General features: G+C 38.5%; 2 protein-coding genes across 2 annotated transcripts in view; both read right to left on the bottom strand.

The window, feature by feature from the left end:
- Positions 1-1099: 1099 nt before the first annotated feature.
- LOC105216973 (myosin-VIIa) lies at positions 1100-16202 on the bottom strand. The gene is made up of 10 exons (XM_054226283.1): positions 16086-16202; positions 8568-8828; positions 8151-8500; positions 7883-8083; positions 5723-7808; positions 3906-5665; positions 2498-3847; positions 2288-2434; positions 1440-1560; positions 1100-1371 (listed from the first exon to the last, which is right to left on the bottom strand). The coding sequence occupies exons 1-10, from the start codon at positions 16101-16103 to the stop codon at positions 1165-1167; spliced, it is 6501 nt and encodes a 2166-aa protein (XP_054082258.1). The 5' UTR covers positions 16104-16202; the 3' UTR covers positions 1100-1164.
- The window catches only part of LOC105216968 (transcription elongation factor S-II), a 46716-nt gene continuing 42800 nt past the window's right edge, over positions 16112-20027 (bottom strand). Inside the window, exon 3 of the mRNA XM_054226284.1 lies at positions 16112-16202. The gene's annotated coding sequence lies outside the window, so the exon portion shown is untranslated. The remainder of the gene's footprint in view (positions 16203-20027) is intronic.

Below are 20027 nucleotides of genomic sequence, written 5' to 3' on the forward strand. Positions count from 1 at the left end.
AATTTTTGCTAAGATATTAACCAATATATACGGTATAAAGACCATCGGATGTTAAACCTAATATTGGTATTTGAGAGCTAGGGGAAGTTATTACCTGATTTTACCCATTTTTGGTACAGAGCCAAATTAATGGAAGAAAATGTGAAGTTTTTAAAAATATTTTGGAGTATTCTAATATTTCCGGTAAGATATTATTCATTGTTGCACAACTAAAACACAAATAATACCTTTGCTTTACATTTTTCCATAATTTTGCTTCATTTATTTAATAATAAAAAAATATACACATTTAAGTACATTTTCAACATACACAAAAGAGAAAAATAATTTTCAGTACAATTTTCGCTTGTATGCATAGCTTTCATACGCTTCTAGTTTAAATATTGTTAAAATATTTATTTATTTACTTTTTTTTTAATAATTTGTTTAAATAATATATAAACGTATATGTAAATCGGAAATCTACTATTTTCTATAAATTTATTGCAATTCAAAATGAGTTCTGCGTTTGAGCACATATTAATTTCGGTAATATGTATTATAAATATTTTTTATTAATTTTTCGACGCCTGCTTCTAAATTTATGTAGCTAAGTGCACTTGGTTTTTTTAATTTGTTGTTATTCCATAAAATTAAATGCGCTGCTACAGCTTTACACATACATATATATGAAACAAACTTTTTTTTATAAATAAAATAATTCTACAACTAATTGTTGTGTGGCTATTTGCATTACAGTTTAATAAATATGTTTTTTTTAATTAAAATTAATTCAGAAAAAATTAAAAAAAATAATAAAAAAAAATAATAAAAAAAAAAATAAAATAAAAAAATAATTAAAAAAAAAAATTTAAAAAATAAAATCAAATATTAATAGAATAAAATGTGTTCTTGGGATTTTTAGCAGAAAAAAAAATTAATTCAAAGCAAAACATTTTAGCAACGCTGTTGCGCATGCGCATACCAACTTAAACGTAATTACTAACAAATTGCTACTTCATACATACAAAATTGTTAGAAATTTTATGCAAACTATAAACTATAGCTAAACTTGTTTAGACATTTACTACAGTAGCCATTTTGATCTAGAAATATGTATTTTTCTTTTTTACTTTTTCACCATTTCTCTCTATGCCCTAGTTAATAACTTAATATTGCTTATAATTAATTTGCTCGTATAGTGCGATTCTTGTTCATATTCGTTAACATAAGTGATATATATGATGTCAGCAGATCGTCCATCTTGTAGCCCAAAGATGTCTCACATAGCAACTTGGAGCCACGCACCAAATTGCCAATGGTCATATGGAAGTAAGTGTTGCCGGAGGACCAATTGGAAATGCGTGTGAATGGATGTGTGATTAAAATGTCCTAAAATGTTAGAGAATTAAAAGAAATTGTATTTTAATTAAAAAAAAAATTAATTGAAAAATACACACCTTAGTGACTGGATGTATGAGACTGACGCCATGCTTGTTGATCGCAATCAGCAACATTTCCGGGAAATTTGGTTCAGTCGTTTGTTTGACTTCGAAGAAAGCGGAACCGAATGTGGGCCACCTGTTAAAGAAGATAAGAAAAATAAAAAAAATATTAGTAAAAAATTCAAAAATATCAAATCAGAAATTTTTAATGTCACATGATCGCATCTATCTACAGATCTATCAAGTCGTGTGGACTATCTACGGCTCTTGCTGCTTGCTTTTTTGTATTAATTAAATAATTATAATTTAAGTTTAACAAATTTCTATCATAATGTGACATCACATCATACCCATCACTTCGATATGCATCCCTTCCTACATATTATTGTTTCAATTCACACCTGATATTATATAATGACAATTTTTTATATAATTTCATTTATCATTTTCTATAATATTTTCCATTTTTAATAATTTTTTGGCATCACGTGATGTCACATAACATCTAAAGAATTGACATCACATCATTACTTTTTTTAATTAATCTAGTAGTGTTGATATAAATGTCAAAAAATTAAATTTTCAACAAAAGAAATCATTTCCGCATAATATCACGTCACTTCATACGATATCGCATCACATACTTATATCATATGATCAGTATATGACATCAATACAAGTATACCCTTATATTCTCACATCACAGATCATTTATAACAAGTTGAGATATCCCTAACCATTCCAAAATATCAAAATATGATGTCATGTCACAAACTTCACATCATATCACAAGTTGCTCCACAAAATCATATCACTTATGACTACAGCTCATGTGCTAACATACGTTTTTTTGCAATACACACCTATAAACGATCTTTAAAAATGCCACCTTGGCATCCTCCGAGCTCATGCCACCATCCTGATTGTACGAAGCCACAATGGCACGCTTCCATTCGCTGGTGCTTTGCATCTTCATAATATCGGAGGGTATCAGTTCGCGCAGCATTTGTCTGTTGAATGAAATAAAAAAGAAATTAATACAATTTCACAACAGTACACAGCGACAAACTCACGGTATGGCCTGCAACTCCTGCTTGTTCTCGCCGTAACGCACGCGATAGACCAGCGCCGCCAGCTTGGCCGCCTCCTCGCGCGAACACTTATGATAGCCGCGCAACAATTTCGGCAACTCCTGATGATAGTGGAATATCAGATCGGCATTACGATCCTTACCCGGCACCGTATTCGTCCACAACTTCTTCATGAAGAACACTTGATAGGTGAATTGCGGATTTGAGCCATCGCGTATGGGACGCGCCTTCTTAATCCAATCAGTCAGATGACGTACAAAGTCAAAGAAGAAATCGCCCTCCGGCACAGAGATCACCTTATCGGCGATCTTCACGAATAGCGAAAAACCTTCGCTGGTGCGCAATGAGAGACGCTGTGAGATGTTGTGGCAGAAGTCTTTTGCGCGTGTTGACGAGTCCACCTCGAAGGCTTCGTCCGTGTCGTCGGGGAAGTAGACTTTATGGAAAATTTGTGTAGTTTTGTGCTGTATCGCTTCGACTTCCACTTGATGTGGTGGATACTTGCGTTGGCCATTACGTATTGTCTTCTGCAGACGATGCATCGAATCCTGTGAGATGGGGTGACGACGTGTGCGCAAGAACATCATCAACTCTTTGAGCAAACCTTGCGAGCAAGCGAAGAGTCCAGTAGCAAGCCACATTAGCTCCCAGCCGCGTTCTTCAGAGATGCGATTACGATTGTCCGTTAACTGTTTCATGATTTGACAATAAATTTCATCACGCAAAATCTCGTGTTTGAGCGGTCCATCGAAAATGTGATCGGTAATTTCATTGCCCATACGTGGACGCTTCGATGGCAGATCGCCCATATACTTCAGTATGGCAGCGAATGCAAAGCACGCCTCCTCGGCGAGCTCCTCTTTGCTCTGTAACTTGCGCAGCAGCGGCGCCTTAATGGGATCACGTGAGTAACGCCAGATTTCATCGGCGCGCTTCGAGCTCAGTGTCAGCGTTTTGGACATAGTGCGCTTCGGCGGCAAACGGAAGTGATCCAATGCGTACTCCATTAACGTATGTGGACGATCACGTGCCTCGGGCACGCCATTCGAAACCATACTCAGGCGACGACCATGATGTGCTTCTTCGACATTGAACAGTGCCAAGATATCTTGTGGCGGCTTTGTGAGCGTGGGCAGCACATAAACAGTTTCCGCCGGGAAATCACCTCGTTCCTGTGTGCGTTCGCAACGTCCAATACACCAGCCGTTGTTGAGCACCGACTCGCCGCATGACTCATCCTCGAGTATGATGAGATCGCCTTTGAGGAATGAAAGGAAGCTCGAACCGTCCGACGGCGCGCGATAATCCTGTATAGCGATCACATTGCGCGAGCTGTAATTTTAGAAATTGCATTAATAACAGTTAAATAGACTTGTAAAAACACACTTACCGCTTTTTCAACCCGTCCAGGAAGTACACCACCAAATCTCGTATGTCCTCCGCGTTCGGACTCTGGAAGGTGAACTCCTCACCGCGCACGGTGGACAAACTGAAGGTCTGTGTGAACACTTTATTTGTCTTTTGACTGGACACGGCGGTGATTTCCGGGAAACTTAGCTCCAATAACACCTGCTCCTGATCATCCACCACGTAGACACCCGTCCAATTCACCGCAATTATAACATCGTTCTTCGGTAAATTTGGTCCCGAGTTACGGTAGGCTTCGTAGAAGCGCGAAAACAGCAGCGGCCATTTCAACTTCGCATAACTTACAATGTCCTCTTTAATCTTCAACGCCGCCACCTTATCGCGTACATAGTAAGACTTCTTATAGGCCTGCAGCACCAGTGCGGCCCAGCGTTCGATCGCTTTCTCCACGCCAGTCAAACAGAAGTCTGGTATAAAGTTGGGCAGCAGCGTGAATAAGCGTTCCATGGACATGTCCGTGCCGTATTCGATGAAGTACTGTTGCGCCGCAATCATTGCCAAATCGTCCTCCTTGTCACAGCGGTACTCGCCGAATTTAACGCCGCGCACCACCTGCTGATAGATGAGGTTCGTGGCGACTTGATCTTGTGTAGGATCATGCCAGGGTGCGAAGATCTCCTTACGGAAGAAGAGACGCCATGGCGCATTGCGTTCTTGTGCGCCTTGTTCCTTCGCATATTGTTCGCACTGTGATATGGCGTCCATGACATGATCACCACCGCTGCCTAGCGACGAGACTTTATCGAAGAGCGCTATGTAGAGTGAGAAGCCAAATTGATCTTTGAGCGTGATCTTATCAGAGAGCTGATTGCATAGCTCACGGGCTGTGGTAGCCGAGTCGGCGAGCAACGTTTTCGTATTGCCATCCATGAAAGTGATAGGCAACATGATAGGCTTCTTCGATTTGGTGGCCTGCAACTCCAACCACGAGGGCGGTTGATTACGCGTGCCATTATTGAATGTGCGCTTCAGCCGTTCCTCACAGTACGGTGCATAACCGGGTGGACCTTCACGTATGAAGGCGCGCAAATAGTTGACGAACTTCTCGGAGGGCGCAAAACAGCCGACGCACAGCGAAAGCAGTATCCAGCCGCGCGCATGCGAGGATTTGAGCGGATTATTGGTAAGTTGTTTGCAGATTTGACAGTAGATTTCATCGCGCAGTTCGGCGCGCAATATGCCATGGCCGATAATGAAATGCAATTTCTCCAAGTTCGAGGTGGGACGCGATTGCAGCCAAGATTGGTAGCTATCCGCGGTGTACTCCTCGTCTTGCAGGCGGCGACGCACATCTTCGCCGAGTTTGTTCTTGCGTTTGAGCGTTAGCGAAACGAGTTTGTGGCGTATAGAGCGCGGCTTCTGCTTGAGGAACGCATCGGGATCGAGACCCATCAGCTGCGCTTCTTGGAATTCTTTGCTTCTTATAAAGTTGCGGCCCAGCGTGGCTGTGACCTTCGACATAACGGAAGTGGTATCCATGCGGTCCATTGTATGATACTTCGGTTCAGGCATGTCGCCAGTGAAACGCAATATGGTTATCCAGAGCGCTTGCGCGGCCAACTGATCGCCTTGTGTGTGCAGCGGCAGCAACGGATGTTTCAGCGCCTTCTTTGAGTACTGGTGTGTAACGTTGCCTTGGAAATATGTGGCGGCGAATTTCTGGAACTTGAACTCAGAAAGATCTTCTTCATCCTCGGAGACATGTAGCGGGCCAATAATGTCCTGTAATGATGAGTATTTGAATGAAAATGGTGTTATTGTTATTGCAGTCTAACTTACCTCATGATTCATGGAATTGTTGTGCGGCAGATCGTTGAACACCGACGTTTCGCGGCCGCCATGTGGTGTGGGCGCCTCACTGCTCGAGTCGGGCAGAAAGTCAAACATCGCCTCCACCAACTTACTATCGTCCACCGGTTCGTCTTGCTTGCGCGCTGCATCATTAATAATGTTCTTCTTCACCTCCACGCGGCGACGCTCTTCAATCTCCTTCTCCATTTCGCGGCGTTCCAGCTCATGCAAACGATCGCGGTAATGTTGCTCCGCAATCTCACGCGCATGCTTATTACCCTTATGCATTAGCTCCTGCTCTTCCAGCTTGCGCAGATGCAACACTTCCGCGAATTGTTTATACTCTTCGCGCAATTTCTGATATCTACGCATAGCAATCATGCGACGCACATGCGATTGTATCTTAATGATCGCCCACATTTTGTGTCCATACTCACGACGCACCAAATAGCCGCGCGCATGCGCTTGCAATCCCACAATGTGACCGCGTAAATGCCGAAAACGATGTGAGAGCACACGCGAGCGTATGAGCGCTTGCAAGCGCATGTAGCCAACACGCATTTGACGGTAGCGTTGCCGTTGCGCATAGCCCTTCCAGTAGCGTTGTACGGTGATGACAGCAGCGCGCATGCGCAAGTAGCGACGGCGGTAGACCCAACCGCGTATGGTGCGTTGCAGTATCAGTATCTTGCGTGTGAGCACACGATCGCGCTCTTGTTCGAGGAAAAGATCATGCGCATCTTTGAGAAACACCTTCGTGTTACCCAGCTGATAGTCCGACTTGCCCAGCACGGTGGCGCATATGCGCGCGGTAGCCGCACGACACTCGGTGCGATGCGCTGGCGGCACACCGGGTATTAGAAAGCGATAACGCTCAACGAAATCGCGAAAGCCATGGCGTATGGGGTAGCCAGCGCGACGTATGCGTATCGTTTCCATCATGCCGGAGTAACGCAACTGCCGACAACACAAACCACGATCGAAGAGCATAGGTTTCTTCAGCTCATTCGGTTTGATGCAACGTATGAAGAAAGGCTGACACGTGCTTAGCGTTTTCATTAGGGCATCTAAGCTCTTGCGGAACTGCGTCGAGAGCGTCGGTGTGCGTTTGCGCGTCTCCGCGCCCATTTCTATATCTTGATTGAAGATTTGACGCAAAAACTTATTCGAACTTTGACTAACCAAATGCAGCAGATCCGGACTGAATGTGTCACGATTCTTATCCAGAAAACCGCTGGTATCATAGAAAACCACGCCAGCGAAATGATTCAAACCGAAGCTGGTATTAATATCAGACTTCGGTTTCAAGTAATTCTTGTGTGCGCCATGCGTTTTGTGCAGCTTCGCCAACATTGTGTGATCCGTGCCCTTGGGGAAGCGTGCCTCCTCATCGATCAATGCCATAATATTCAACTGCTTGATGGCAATCAAATCGAGCGCATCCTGATTGTCCACGAACTCAATGTGCTGCCAATTGATGGCCTCATGATTGTACTCCTCCTGTTCGAGTTTGAAAATATGCTGCACGAAGAATTGTTGCAAATTCTCATTCGCGTAATTGATGCAGAATTGTTCGAAACTATTTTGATCGAAATTTTCGAAACCGAAAATATCCAATACACCAATAGCATTACGTGAAGTGCCGCGCGGCTTGAAAATCGCCGAATTAATTTTGCGCACAATATGCACGAAGAGTCGCCCATAAATGCCCTTCACGAAGGCATCACGCACATCCACGGATTGCTCACGTGACAGCGTTGACACCACCGTTTCGCCATGCGCGAAGAGTGTGCGACGCGTCAAAGCGTCGATCAATGGCTGCATGGGCAGTCCAAGCAAAGCAGCGACTCGTTCCACATTAATGTGTTCGGGTATTTCGGTGGCGTCTAGATTGTCGACAACCGTGGCCTTATACCGAATGTTGCCACAGTGTAGCAGCGCGGCGAGTAATTTTATGATTTCCCAGATTTCTTGATCGGAGAAGAGCAACACCTTCATGGCCGAGCGTATGTCAGAGAACTCAGCGGTATCATCGCGTCCTTCGCACGTAATACAATCGCCGCCGGTGAGATATCTGGAAGGTAATGAAATTGAAAATTATTAAAACTGAGGATGAAAGCTAAAGTTAGTTGAGTTTAGGTCACTTACTTATAATCCGCCGCATTGCCCAGATCCAAGCGCCGCTTTTCTTCCGCCGAGAGACCCGCTAATATACAGTAGAAGACATGATAATTACGTTCGCTATGATTTTGCGAAACTATTCGAGATTTCTCCAAGAGATATTGTTCGATTTTGGCGCCTTCGATGACACCACTCGAGCTGAAGTGTATGTCGATGTATTTGCCAAAGCTACAAAGAAAAGCAAATAAAGTTTGAGAACCAATTTCTATATAAAATATATCCAACGCCAACTTACCGCGATGAATTGTCATTGCGCACAGTTTTCGCATTGCCGAATGCTTCGAGTATCGGATTCGCTTCGAGTATTTGTTGTTCGATCCATGAGTGTTTGCCGCTAATTGCCGCCAAGTATTGTAATATCAATTTAGTGCTCTCCGTCTTGCCGGCACCCGATTCACCCGAAATGACAATACACTGATCTTGACGATAGCGTTTCATATGCGCATACGCATTGTCACCGATGGCGAATATATGTGGTGGCAATTCGCCGATCTTGCGCTCCTTATACATTTTGATTTGATCGGCAGTGTAGATGGGTAGTATTTGATAGGGATTAACAGCGACCAAAATGGAGCCAGTGTAAGTCTGTGTGAGGGATACAAAAGTAGTAATTAAAAAAAAAACATATTTTAGCTTATGTGCACACACTTACATAGATCAAATTCTCTTGATAACGTATTAGTAGATTTCGTAGTATGCCCGCCTCGTGTAGATCACCCAACGATATCATATCCTCCACACCTTGCACCGAGGAGGCATGCATCGCTTTGATGCGCCGTTCGGGCGATAGCCAAACTTCATTGCCATCATCGTCGCGTACTTGTATGCGTCTACCTTCGGCCGATATGACACGAGCGCCAATGGCTACATCGAATTCCCTACCCGATGCGGGTTCTATCCAGATGTAGTCACCCTAAGGAGGAGAGAAGTGCAAATTAATATTGGAAGACGATTCAAACCAAAGAAGTTTTTTTTTAATATTTCGTTGGACTAGTTTATTTTGTCTGAAATTCTCAACTGGTTTATAATTTTTTTTTAATTTCTTTGATTATACAGTTTATAAATTAAATACTTTAATATTATAATAAATAATTATATGGATTAGGGCGAGATCAGATTCTTCATAGAAGGTCAGAGCTTTTGTGGTAGTGATATATAGTGAAAATGATCTACTCCGTGAGTTCCTTTCGTAATTGTGTTATAATAGTTCCTTTATGAAATAGTTTATAAACCCACTAAATGCTACTTTAACATTGAAGAGCTTAACTAACCTTAGAAATGGTCATCAACCTTATGAAAAACCTTTAGTTGGGAATAATTTTTCTACGGAAGATTCTTTTCTCAGGCTATGAATAAATAATAATAATTAACCTATTCTATTATAGCCTTCCTAATTTTATTATTCTTGAGTGGGCATCTGGAAGCACTATTTGAACTCCGAGCATTCAAACAAAAATAATTTTTTCAAAAATTATCTCATCTATCTTAAGAACGACGCTATGGAGATATAGATGGTTCAATCTGATTTCGAATTCTAGATCAATGTGCGATTCCGACTTCAGTTTTCAAAATTCACTGGGTTGTGCGATCATTTTAAAGATTTTAGAATGGAAAGAGTGTCAACTAAGAATTCTCTCCAATAAAAAATTTCCAGATTTGAGGAAATCTTGTTAGGAATCTCCACCTATAGCATTGGCAGGGTTTCTTTGCTGAAGTGAGTCTTTTTAGGGTTAAGGTAAATGAAATTGCAGGTTTTAGCTACCACCTTGCCTACTCTCTTGCCTTTTCAACATTTTAAATGTTCTCTAAGGTTCAACAACTTTTCAATTTTTCGTTCAAGAGGCTTTCTGAAGGTTCTGAAGATAATTTATTATATTTGAAGATCATTGGCATTTCCGGAAGCAGTCCCTTTTTCTCTCTGAGATAAAATCAGAAAGCCAACCATTTTCAGAACACTTATGAAGCCTATTCGTTTAAATATGTATATTTAAGTTCTTTTTTTGTATCAGTTGCCACATTTTCCCCAAAATTCTTCTATTTTCATTTCTATTCTCCAACTAACTGTTAAACGATAAATTTTAATCTCTTCAGAATTTACAGTTGCATGCCGGGCGCGCTTAAATACTCAACGCGTCCATTGTGCGCCGGTGTGCACCCGAATGCGTACAACATGTGCCCAGAGGTGGTACATTAACCCTGCCATTAATTTAACAAACCAAAGCAGCAACTAAACAACTAAGCAGCTAAGCGGCTAAGCAGTCAACCAAGCAGCGCGGCAATCATGCAAACTTCGTGGTATTGTTATTGTGATTATTGTTGTTGTTAAACTACAGCTGTTGGCGTTTGGTGCTTGCTACTGCATGTTGTTGTTGTTGTTGTAATGCCTATTGGCCATTATATGGTTGCTCTTGTTCTTGTTGGTGTTGATGTTGTTAATGTCGATGTGATTCTTATTGCTACCACTTTTACCATCAAGCAGCAAGCACAGCCGCTAGTTATAAGTCAACTGACAACAAACAACAACAATACTTTTTAGCAAGCACTTATGCAGTGTCTCATTAATGCCATGGTGAAGACAATGAATGATGAGGTATGAGGTGAGCACTTACAGCCTATACTTTCATAGAAGTATGTGAGAAGTAAGGTATTCTTAAGCAAATTTTTAAGTTTCGAATTATGAGAGTTGAAAAACATTTTAGAAAAATTTAAATGAAAATATAACTTTTCGATTTTTTAAAAAATGTGGCAACCCTTATTCTTAAATTTAATATTATATTAAATAAATATTTTATATTAAATTGAATTTAATTTTTAATTTTAAATTTCTATAGAAAAACTCAAACTATTTGGCAACCCTTCAACATTTTTATATTGAAAAAGTTAACCATAAAAAAATATTCTTCATAATCTCACCCTCTCAAACAGTATTTTTATGTAAAACTAATTTTATAGGAAAAAAAATCAAATTATATGGCAACCCTTAATCAAAGTTTGTGGTGAAGAAAATAGCATAAATAAATACTCTGCGTTTTTATAAAAAAGTTACTCAAAATAAATTAAAGTTTTCAATAAAAATTTCACTTTACTTGGCAACCATGAAACTATTTTGATATAACAGTAAATTCTAATCTTAAACAAAAAAAAAATAAAAACAATTTAATAAAAATTTCAAAAAAATTTTAGATTTTATATGGCAAAAAATTTGTATTGTAAAAACTAAGATAAATAAATTAGGTTTTTTTACAATGTTAAGAAAAAAATCAATCTATATGGCAACTATTGTATATTGAATTTTTTATTTAAAATTAATTTTAAAGAAAAAAATATAATTATATGGCAACCCTTAAGCAATATTTATATTTTCAAATCTACACCAGAATTATATTATTTCCAAAAAATTAAATTTTTTTTAAAGGTAAACATCTCAACTGATATATTTTTAGGAAAGATTACATTATAAATATTAAATATAAATATTTTAAATGAAATGCGTAAGGTTCTTGAAAAGGATAAATTATCAAAAGCTTAGAACTTTGGGGATTGTAATGAATATCCAAGCGGGGCTCTCATTTATTTTCGGAGGGTTGGGTTAATCTGAAATATTGCGAAGTTTTTATAATATCCGATCTATCCATAGACTAGATTTTTTCAAGATATAAGAAACCAGGAGTTAGTTCAGATGTCTTCACTGACCCCTGGACGGTTAAAATTCATATTTTTTCTAATCTTTCGTAGTTATTTGAGGGAAAGTAGTTTCATTAACTACTAATAAGACATCCTTCTAAAAAATCGTAATGATTTGAAGAGAGATTAAGGCAGTAGTCTGCTTTAGAAGCCGAAAAAAAGCGTTTTTTAGCAATTTTTTTTGAAAGGGTAGGAAATGATTGCGGTAAACGAAATTTTAAGACGATGGTGTACTATATTTAAGGCTTAAAAAACAATATTTATTATTAAAAAATATTGAAATGTTTTCAAAGTTGTAAGTATTTTTCTGGAGCGCCTGGAGTTTGCACTTGTAAATCGGTGCCGGTGATGGAGGTCGTGCTATGCATCTGAAACAGTTGAACCAAATATTTTTTTTTTTTTAATTTTTATAAGTTTCTTTTCTTTATGAACTAAAAAAATACCGTAGAAGTTGGAATGAAAAAAATCACTTTTTTAAGAAAAATAAAATTGACTTTAAGTTGCAAAACAAGTAGTTTAAATAATACTTTTGTCCAACTTTTTTAGTTCAAATAGAAGATAATTTAATACTGAAGCTAGATCACTTTGTTTTTTTTTTCGATCGGACATATTTTATTTTTGCTATCGCCGGCACCATTTTCTAACACTTGTGAAAATGAAAACTCGAGAAAACGCGCTTTAAAGGTCTGCCTGAGCGTTCGCACCTGCTCGACGCTCGGCCAATAAAACTGCTCTAGCTTCGAAAATATGTCGAATTGGCCTCTGAAATTTTAAAGACATATTATTGAATAGTTTTGGAAGAGATTTATAACAATACAAACAAAAATCGATTTTTTGACGCCTGTAAAGCAGACTACTTAATCAAAGTATGGAATTCGAGTATTGTTTGGTAGTGAAACTCAAATTATAAATTTTCGAGCAATTTTATGAAAGATCTTTTCAAAGTAGAGAAACGTTTAAGTTCCGAATTCATTGATTTATATTTACTAGTGAACTCAGGTACCGCATGCGCTGCTATAGAAGTATTATGAAATACCAATTGAAACGCGCCAGCGCAACACTCTTTCATTTAAAATTACTGATTTTTCAGGAATGTTATTTTTGTCGTAAATTTCACAACACCACGGCTGTTGTTGCCGCCACTTCTAAGTACTTCCTATTTTATTACATTTTGCTACTATTTTTACAAACACGTTCCACTACGCGCCGCGCGCCGCACGCCAGTGCCTACAGCTTAAGCGCGCGACACGCACGCAATGTTATTGTTGGCGCAAGAGGAACTCAGTTAAGCATGACAAAGAGCATCCGCTCGCTCCCATTTTTCATGGCGCACTTTGTATTCATGACTTTTCCACGATATGCCATGAGCGCATGTGTTTCAAGTGCTAAGCGGCAGCGTGCTGTGCGTAAACTTCAAAGCGCCGTGGAACGCGGCACTGAAATCACAACAGCAGATGCCTTGCTAAGCGAGCAGTTTAGCAGATGTACACGTTTTTCTGTTTTTTTCTTCTTGTTTTTGCTTTTTGCTGGAAAAGCGGCACTTCAGTTTGTAAGCGCGGCGTAATTGTTAGGGCCTGAGACGGCGCGGCGCGAACATTTAACACCCATGACGTTGTGTAGTGGCATTTTTTCCTGCTCAATTGATTTATTTGCAGTTTTTATTTCTTATTTCTTACACTTTTCTTCGGTTCATTACGTTGTAATATTGTTGTTGTTGTTAAGCGTAAACTATCGCAAATCATCATTTGCAAGCTTTACAGATGCTCTAGATATGTAGCGCGGTCGCTGTCATAAACGCATGCGCTCTTACGTATGTATATACCTAAGTAACTATGCGTATAAATCATGTTTGTTGTTGTTGTTAGTGTTACCCATTTTTATGACAAGCGACTGTCAGTAAATGTCATTACGCATGCTGTGTCGTATACATATGTTGGTGTTGTTTTTAGTACTTTGATTGCCATCAAATGCTTGAGTTGTTGTTGTTATTTTATTAGCCCCGCAGTTGGCATTGCTGTTGGGCGCTCTGTATATAGATATTCACATACCACATATGTATGATGTAATAACCGTGACCTGAATCTTATGTCAGGTGTAACGTTCCATGTTTGCGGTCGAAATGGTTTGATGCTTCGCGCTCTTGTTGTTGTCAATCATGGAGGTTTTCTCCTCGTGGTTGTAGTTTTGTGAACATGACTCCAATGTGGCTTTTGTAGTCAGTTAGTTATTACGTGCACCACACAAGTATATAAGTCTATATAGCTATGTCTAATGTATAATTATTGATATATGTGGTCTGCGCATGCGTAGCTGAATTTGCATATTTCGTAACAATAACAGTTGAAATTAGCGCGAATTTTTGCGATTTTTATGTAACTTTAGATCAGTGAATTAAAGTGTCTTTAGTAAGAACCTCATATCGTACTACTTAAATAGTGTTATTTTAGCTCAATATCAATCGTATAAACCAGCTTCCGAGCTTCCACCTTGTCGCTTCAACAGTAACTCTAGAGCTTTCGTGTTACAGAGCTTTCATATCTCCCCTACAGTCATGTTCTTGAGCTATTAGGTAACAGAGCCTTCAAAAATTTTCTATGTTCAAGAGCTTTCATATCTCCTTTACGGTAGTGATCAATCATGTCCTTGAGCTTTCAGATAACAGAGCTTTCATATGTAATAATTTTTATGATCTAGAGTTTTATGTTCCAGATCTTTAATAATTTCTCTTGCAGTAGCGGTCAATAATGTTCATGAGCTTTCATGTTACAAAGCTTTCATAACGATTTGGTATATCAATGCAATTCCTGTGAAAGTACATTTGATGCCATTATGTATGGAACTCGATTTCTTTTGAATAACCACCACGGGCTTGGTTTTGAAACATAAATCGGCCGATACTGCTGCAATTTCACGTTCAATATTCGTACGAAGTTCTTGAATCGTGGCTGGCTTGTTGGCATAGACCATAGACTTAACGTATTCCCACAGGAAATAGTCTAACGACGTCAAATTGCACGACCGATTGTGACAATAGCTGTGTGGCTTGTGGCGACTGTTCTGTTGGAACCACATATTGTGGAAGTCCATATCATCCAATACGGTCCAAAAATATTCGGTTATCATTGAGCGGTAGCGATTCCCATTCACAGTAACGTGCCGGTCTTGATCATCACGGAAGAAGTACGGCCCAATGACGCCGCCGGCCCATAAACCGCACCAAACCATAATATATTCGAGATGCAACTCGGGAAAAATATGGAGTCGTTTGTTGTCCCTATCGGTCTACTTTTGAAGCGTCCATTTTGAGACAATAATGCTCTACGGATGGAATTTTAAAATAAAGCCTTTTCTCCTTTTAGTTGCCAGGTTCTCGTATCTTTCATCATACATTCGTATCCTCTTCATTGGGAAAATTAGATAAAGGGACTTCACAGTCCGTAATGGATCTCGTATTACGAGTAATATATTATATGTAGTTCAGAACACTCTTCCGTATAAATATATTTAATAATACCGTTAACTATTTTTTATTACAGTCTTTTAATAAGAATTTCCGTTATTCGCTGTCAGTTTCTATTTATAATCACACCATTTTTGGCTTTATGGTATCTCAGGTTACATTTTTGTACAATTTTCTTTGTATGCTTACATTCTTATACGAGTATATGTACTTCTAATAAGCTTATGTCTGCCAGTGTACTTGAAGTATGGCGTTATTGTTGTAATAAAATGTAAACTGCACAGCGAATGCATTAACTTGTCTGGGCTCTAATGCAGCCGACTCATTAAAAGTCAGTTAATTTGCCAGCACAGAAAAGTGCATAACGAATAAATAGACGATAAAAATGGAAATAACAATTAACACAAGAATAATAGCCGATTCAGAAGAATAGCAATGGAAAATAATATGGTATAAATGTAGACAATTATTAAGTATGTGCGGTGAATTAATGCAAAAAATAGATGCCATGTCACGATATGAGGCGCTGCGGCGCTGGATGTGGACGAGGCAGAAGCAGCAGCACTGCCATTAGAAGTCAAAGCGCCATTGTTTGCTGCTAGAAATATGTATTCAAGTTATACAGATTTTGCAATTATATGGCAACCTCGCAACTTAAAAATGCATTAAACTGGCGTCGTGGTTGTTAGCAAGGGAATGCAACCGCCAATGGCAGATGAGAAGCAATAAGAGAAGTTATAGAACGTGCTAAAGAATTCTACATTTCCATTTCGAATTGCTGGCATTACTTTGAGAAGATCTTAGAATCAAATATATGCTAATTGGTTGTAAAATTATTGCTTTGAAACTGATATTAATGCTATAATTATGGAAAACACGTTGCGGCCGACACTGCGTATGAGTAACATTTTAGTGAGAGGTTGTTTCATGATGTTGGTTGAGTTTAGTTTTGAGTTCAGTTTTTTTTTTAATTAAAATTATATTTATTTCTAATTCTAATATTTGACAATAATTTTGTGTACTTACTCGTGTTACAATCACCATTTTTGAACTTCATTGACCAATTTTAGCGTAAAAAATATTCGAAATTTCTCAAATAAATTGAGGAAATGTGGTATTTTCTTTTTTAAATGCGACTAGTTGCTGCAAGAAAATAGAAGAAAATAAAATAAAATTAATATTTATATTAAATTTATAATATTTTAGGTCATGTTTTAATATCATTAATTAAGTAAATAATCAATAATTATGTAAATTTGAAACATTTAACATTTAAAAAAATTGTTTTATTAAATATATTTTGATCTAAAAAATAATTATTTATTATTTTAAGTTTAACTTTATTAATAAAAAAATAAAAGCCTCTTATCCTCGCTTTATTACAATAAAAATATTTTTTGTAGTTGCCACCTGATTATAATTCAATATATTATTGGCAAATAGTTTGTGCTTTAAAATATTAATATTCAGCGAGGGTACAAACATTTACGCATTCAAATGATTTTATAGGCTTAAGCTTAAGTAAATGCTGAAAAAGGGTTGCCACATTTTGGCATTTAAAAATGTGCCAATCAGTTTTAGATATAAAATATATATAAAGTTTGAATGAAAGTGTAGTGTATTAATACTGTTTTTGATAAAAATATTTTTTTGATCAAAATATCGGGTGATCCAAGTAGAGGTACTTTTTTCAATAGCCCTTTTTGACAGATCACGCGTGAGTTGTGTCAAACTGTCATGTTATTTTTGTTCAGTATTGTTTGGCATTTCGTCATGATAAAACTTACGCCAAAACAACGTTTGAAAATTGTTCAACTTTATTACAAAAATTCACGTTCCGTAAAGAATGAGTTTCGCTCAACTTATGGTCAGCATAATCGGACTATTGAGAGAGACTACTGAACAACACTATCATATATCTTGAGACCCACCGTTCATTATTGGATAATATTCGACCGAATTAACCACACGCAGTAAAGAAAATCTAGCAGCCGTAGCTGAGAAGAAGTGTACACGAAGATCGTGGAAAGTAGATTCGTCACCATTCGCAGTAATTCGGACTGACATATGGACCGACTTGGCGCATTTTACGTCGAGATCTTACATTAAAACCGTGTAAAATACAGCTTGTGCAAGAACTGAACCCGCTCGACCCAAGCGACATCGCTTCGCTCTATGGGCTCTTGAAAAGTTCCAAGATTATCTGACATTTTCGAGCCAAATCTCTCATCTGTTCAGGGATGAGGTCCATTTCTGACTCAATTTTTCCCGCATGGATAAGGAGGCGAAGCGAACGGGTCTGGAGGTGAATGAGGACAAGACAAAATATCTCCTGTCATCAAGCAATCAGTCGGCGCATTCGCGTCTTGGCTCCCACGTCACTGTTGACAGTCATAACTTCGAGGTCGTAGATAATTTCGTATACCTGGGAACCAGCATCAACAACACGAACAATGTCAGCCTCGAAATCCAGCGCAGAATAACTCTTGCCAACAGGTGCTACTTTGGACTGAGTAGGCAATTGAACAGTAAAGTCCTCTCTCGACGAACCAAAATCAAGCTCTACAAGTCGCTTATCATTCCCGTCCTGCTTTACGGTGCAGAAGCTTGGACGATGTCAACATCAGATGAGACGACACTAGGAGTTTTCAAGAGGAAAATTTTGCGCAAGATTTATGGTCCTCAGAACATTGGCAACGGCGAATACCGCAGACGATGGAACGATGAGCTGTACGAGTTATACGGCGACATTGACATAGTTCAGCGAATAAAAAGACAGCGGCTACGCTGGCTAGGTCATGTTGTCCGAATGGACGAAAACACTCCAGCCCTGAAAGTGTTCGATGCAGTACCCGCCGGAGGAAGCCGAGGAAGGGGAAGGCCTCCACTCCTTTGGAGGGACCAGGTGGAGAGCGACCTGGTTACACTAGGGATCTCCAACTGGCACCGAACTGCGAAGGAGAGAGAGGTGGCGCACTATCATCGATTCGGCTATAACCGGCTAAACGGTTGCAACGCCAATCACATACATATGTAAAATCTAAAGTCGAGGAGCAAAACATCAGGCATGTCATTCGCTAGTTACCAGTCGAAATGCTCAAATGAGTCTACGAAAATTGTACACAACGGATGGACCATCTGAGACGTAGCCGCGGCCAATATTTGAAAGAGATAATCTTTAAAAAATAAATGCCAAAGAATGTTCTTTCGCATGATAATAAACATTTAATTTGAATTTTGTGTTTTTTTTTTAACAAGGATCGAAATGGATTATCCTTTATATGTTTGCAACTGCCACCTTATTTTAAATACCAGAAATTGTTAAAACCTCCGAATTTTTCCACAACGTATTACAATCGGTTTAGCATTCACTATGTTGGAATGTGACGATATTTCGTTGCGTAACACAATTTCGTTGCAGTTAATAATTTTTGACAGAACTTTAATTTTGAACGAGAATTGGAACAAAAACTTAATTACAATTAAAAAAATATTATTTAATTTTTTCATATAAGTTTTTGTAATCATCTAACCACACAGAAGCACCCTGTTTCACACACTTCATGTTGAATGGCTGTAATATGAGTAAGGTAGAATTGAAGTGCAAACCGGCCTACAAGCTGCTAATTAATTGTTTCCATTATTTTATTTTTTGTTGTTGTTATTTTATTCACATAAAGACTGGCAACTTTGTATGCACATATGTATGTCTGTATATATATATCTGTATGTATGTCTGTTAACACATTCCACGCTGCCATAGTTATTATGGTTGCACTTGCCTTAGTCGCTGTTGTTTTGTTGTGTTGCTTTTGCAATTCAAAATGCAACGCTCGGTGCTTTTCGCTTTACCTTCGGCGTCGACGCCATCATCACTGGCGGCAGCAACGGCACTGCCTTGATTTTGAGGTGAAGTTGAATGAAATTTACGGTAAATTAACTTTGCGCCGGGCAGTGCTGACTGCAAATGCAGAGCAGCCACATAAAGGAAATAACAATAACAACAAACAAGGTATTTAAGAGATCTTGCAGTGGCAGCGTTGCCACAGTGTTGGACTGCTGGATTTGCGCTACACGAGTGAATATTGCATGCAATGCGCTCAGACAGACACAGACGCCACAATTGCAGCTTAAATAAATAGTCGGCGATATATGCTTGAGTGTGTGTGTGTGTGTGTGTGTGATATAAAATATAGGAAATTATTATGTGACACGCAAACACGTTCACAATATGTACTTTTATATTTCTTTTCTTGATCTTTCTTTGAACGCCATTCAGCCGCACTTGCCACATTCGGTGGCAACTCGCCTTTTATTTGCCAAGCCGGTGCGTATAAGTATATATATATATATTTTTTAAAATATGTATTTAGATATAAATATTCATGTATTTTCAGCTGCTCCACTACGTTATACGGTATTTTTAATTAGACGCATGCGCGTAGGTAAGGCATTTAGTCGACCAACCGCAATGCTACATCGCCTTACATACGGACAAGCATAAAGTAACATTACAGCATAAGTAAGTAAAGTAATCGTGTAAAGCATAAAGCTGTGTCATAAAGGTGTGAAAAAAATGAAATAAAAAATAAGAAAAAATTAAAAAAATCATAAATGAAATAGTTTTCCGGTAAATGTTCGTCGCTTGCGCATTTCCACATGCATTGACGTAATGTCTACATACATACATATGTATGCATGAGTGTGTGTAATTCAATTTCCTTATTGAAATTGTAATACTAATTATTTCGAGCTCTGAATTGAACGAGTTTTTTCAGCTACTTTTCGCATGTGTTTTGATCATAACCTAAAATTAGAGGATACTATAAATCTTAGGAGAGATTTCTTTGCACTTTTTGGACTTTATTGTCCGAAAAAAAACTAGCATAATTTTAAAAGTGATGTATGTGAAGAGCATGATTCAATTATAAAAGGTTTGATAAGTAAACAGCTTTCTCGCTCTTTTTT

The sequence above is a fragment of the Zeugodacus cucurbitae genome, chromosome 3 (assembly GCF_028554725.1).
Source record: "Zeugodacus cucurbitae isolate PBARC_wt_2022May chromosome 3, idZeuCucr1.2, whole genome shotgun sequence".
Taxonomy (NCBI): Eukaryota; Metazoa; Arthropoda; class Insecta; order Diptera; family Tephritidae; genus Zeugodacus; species Zeugodacus cucurbitae.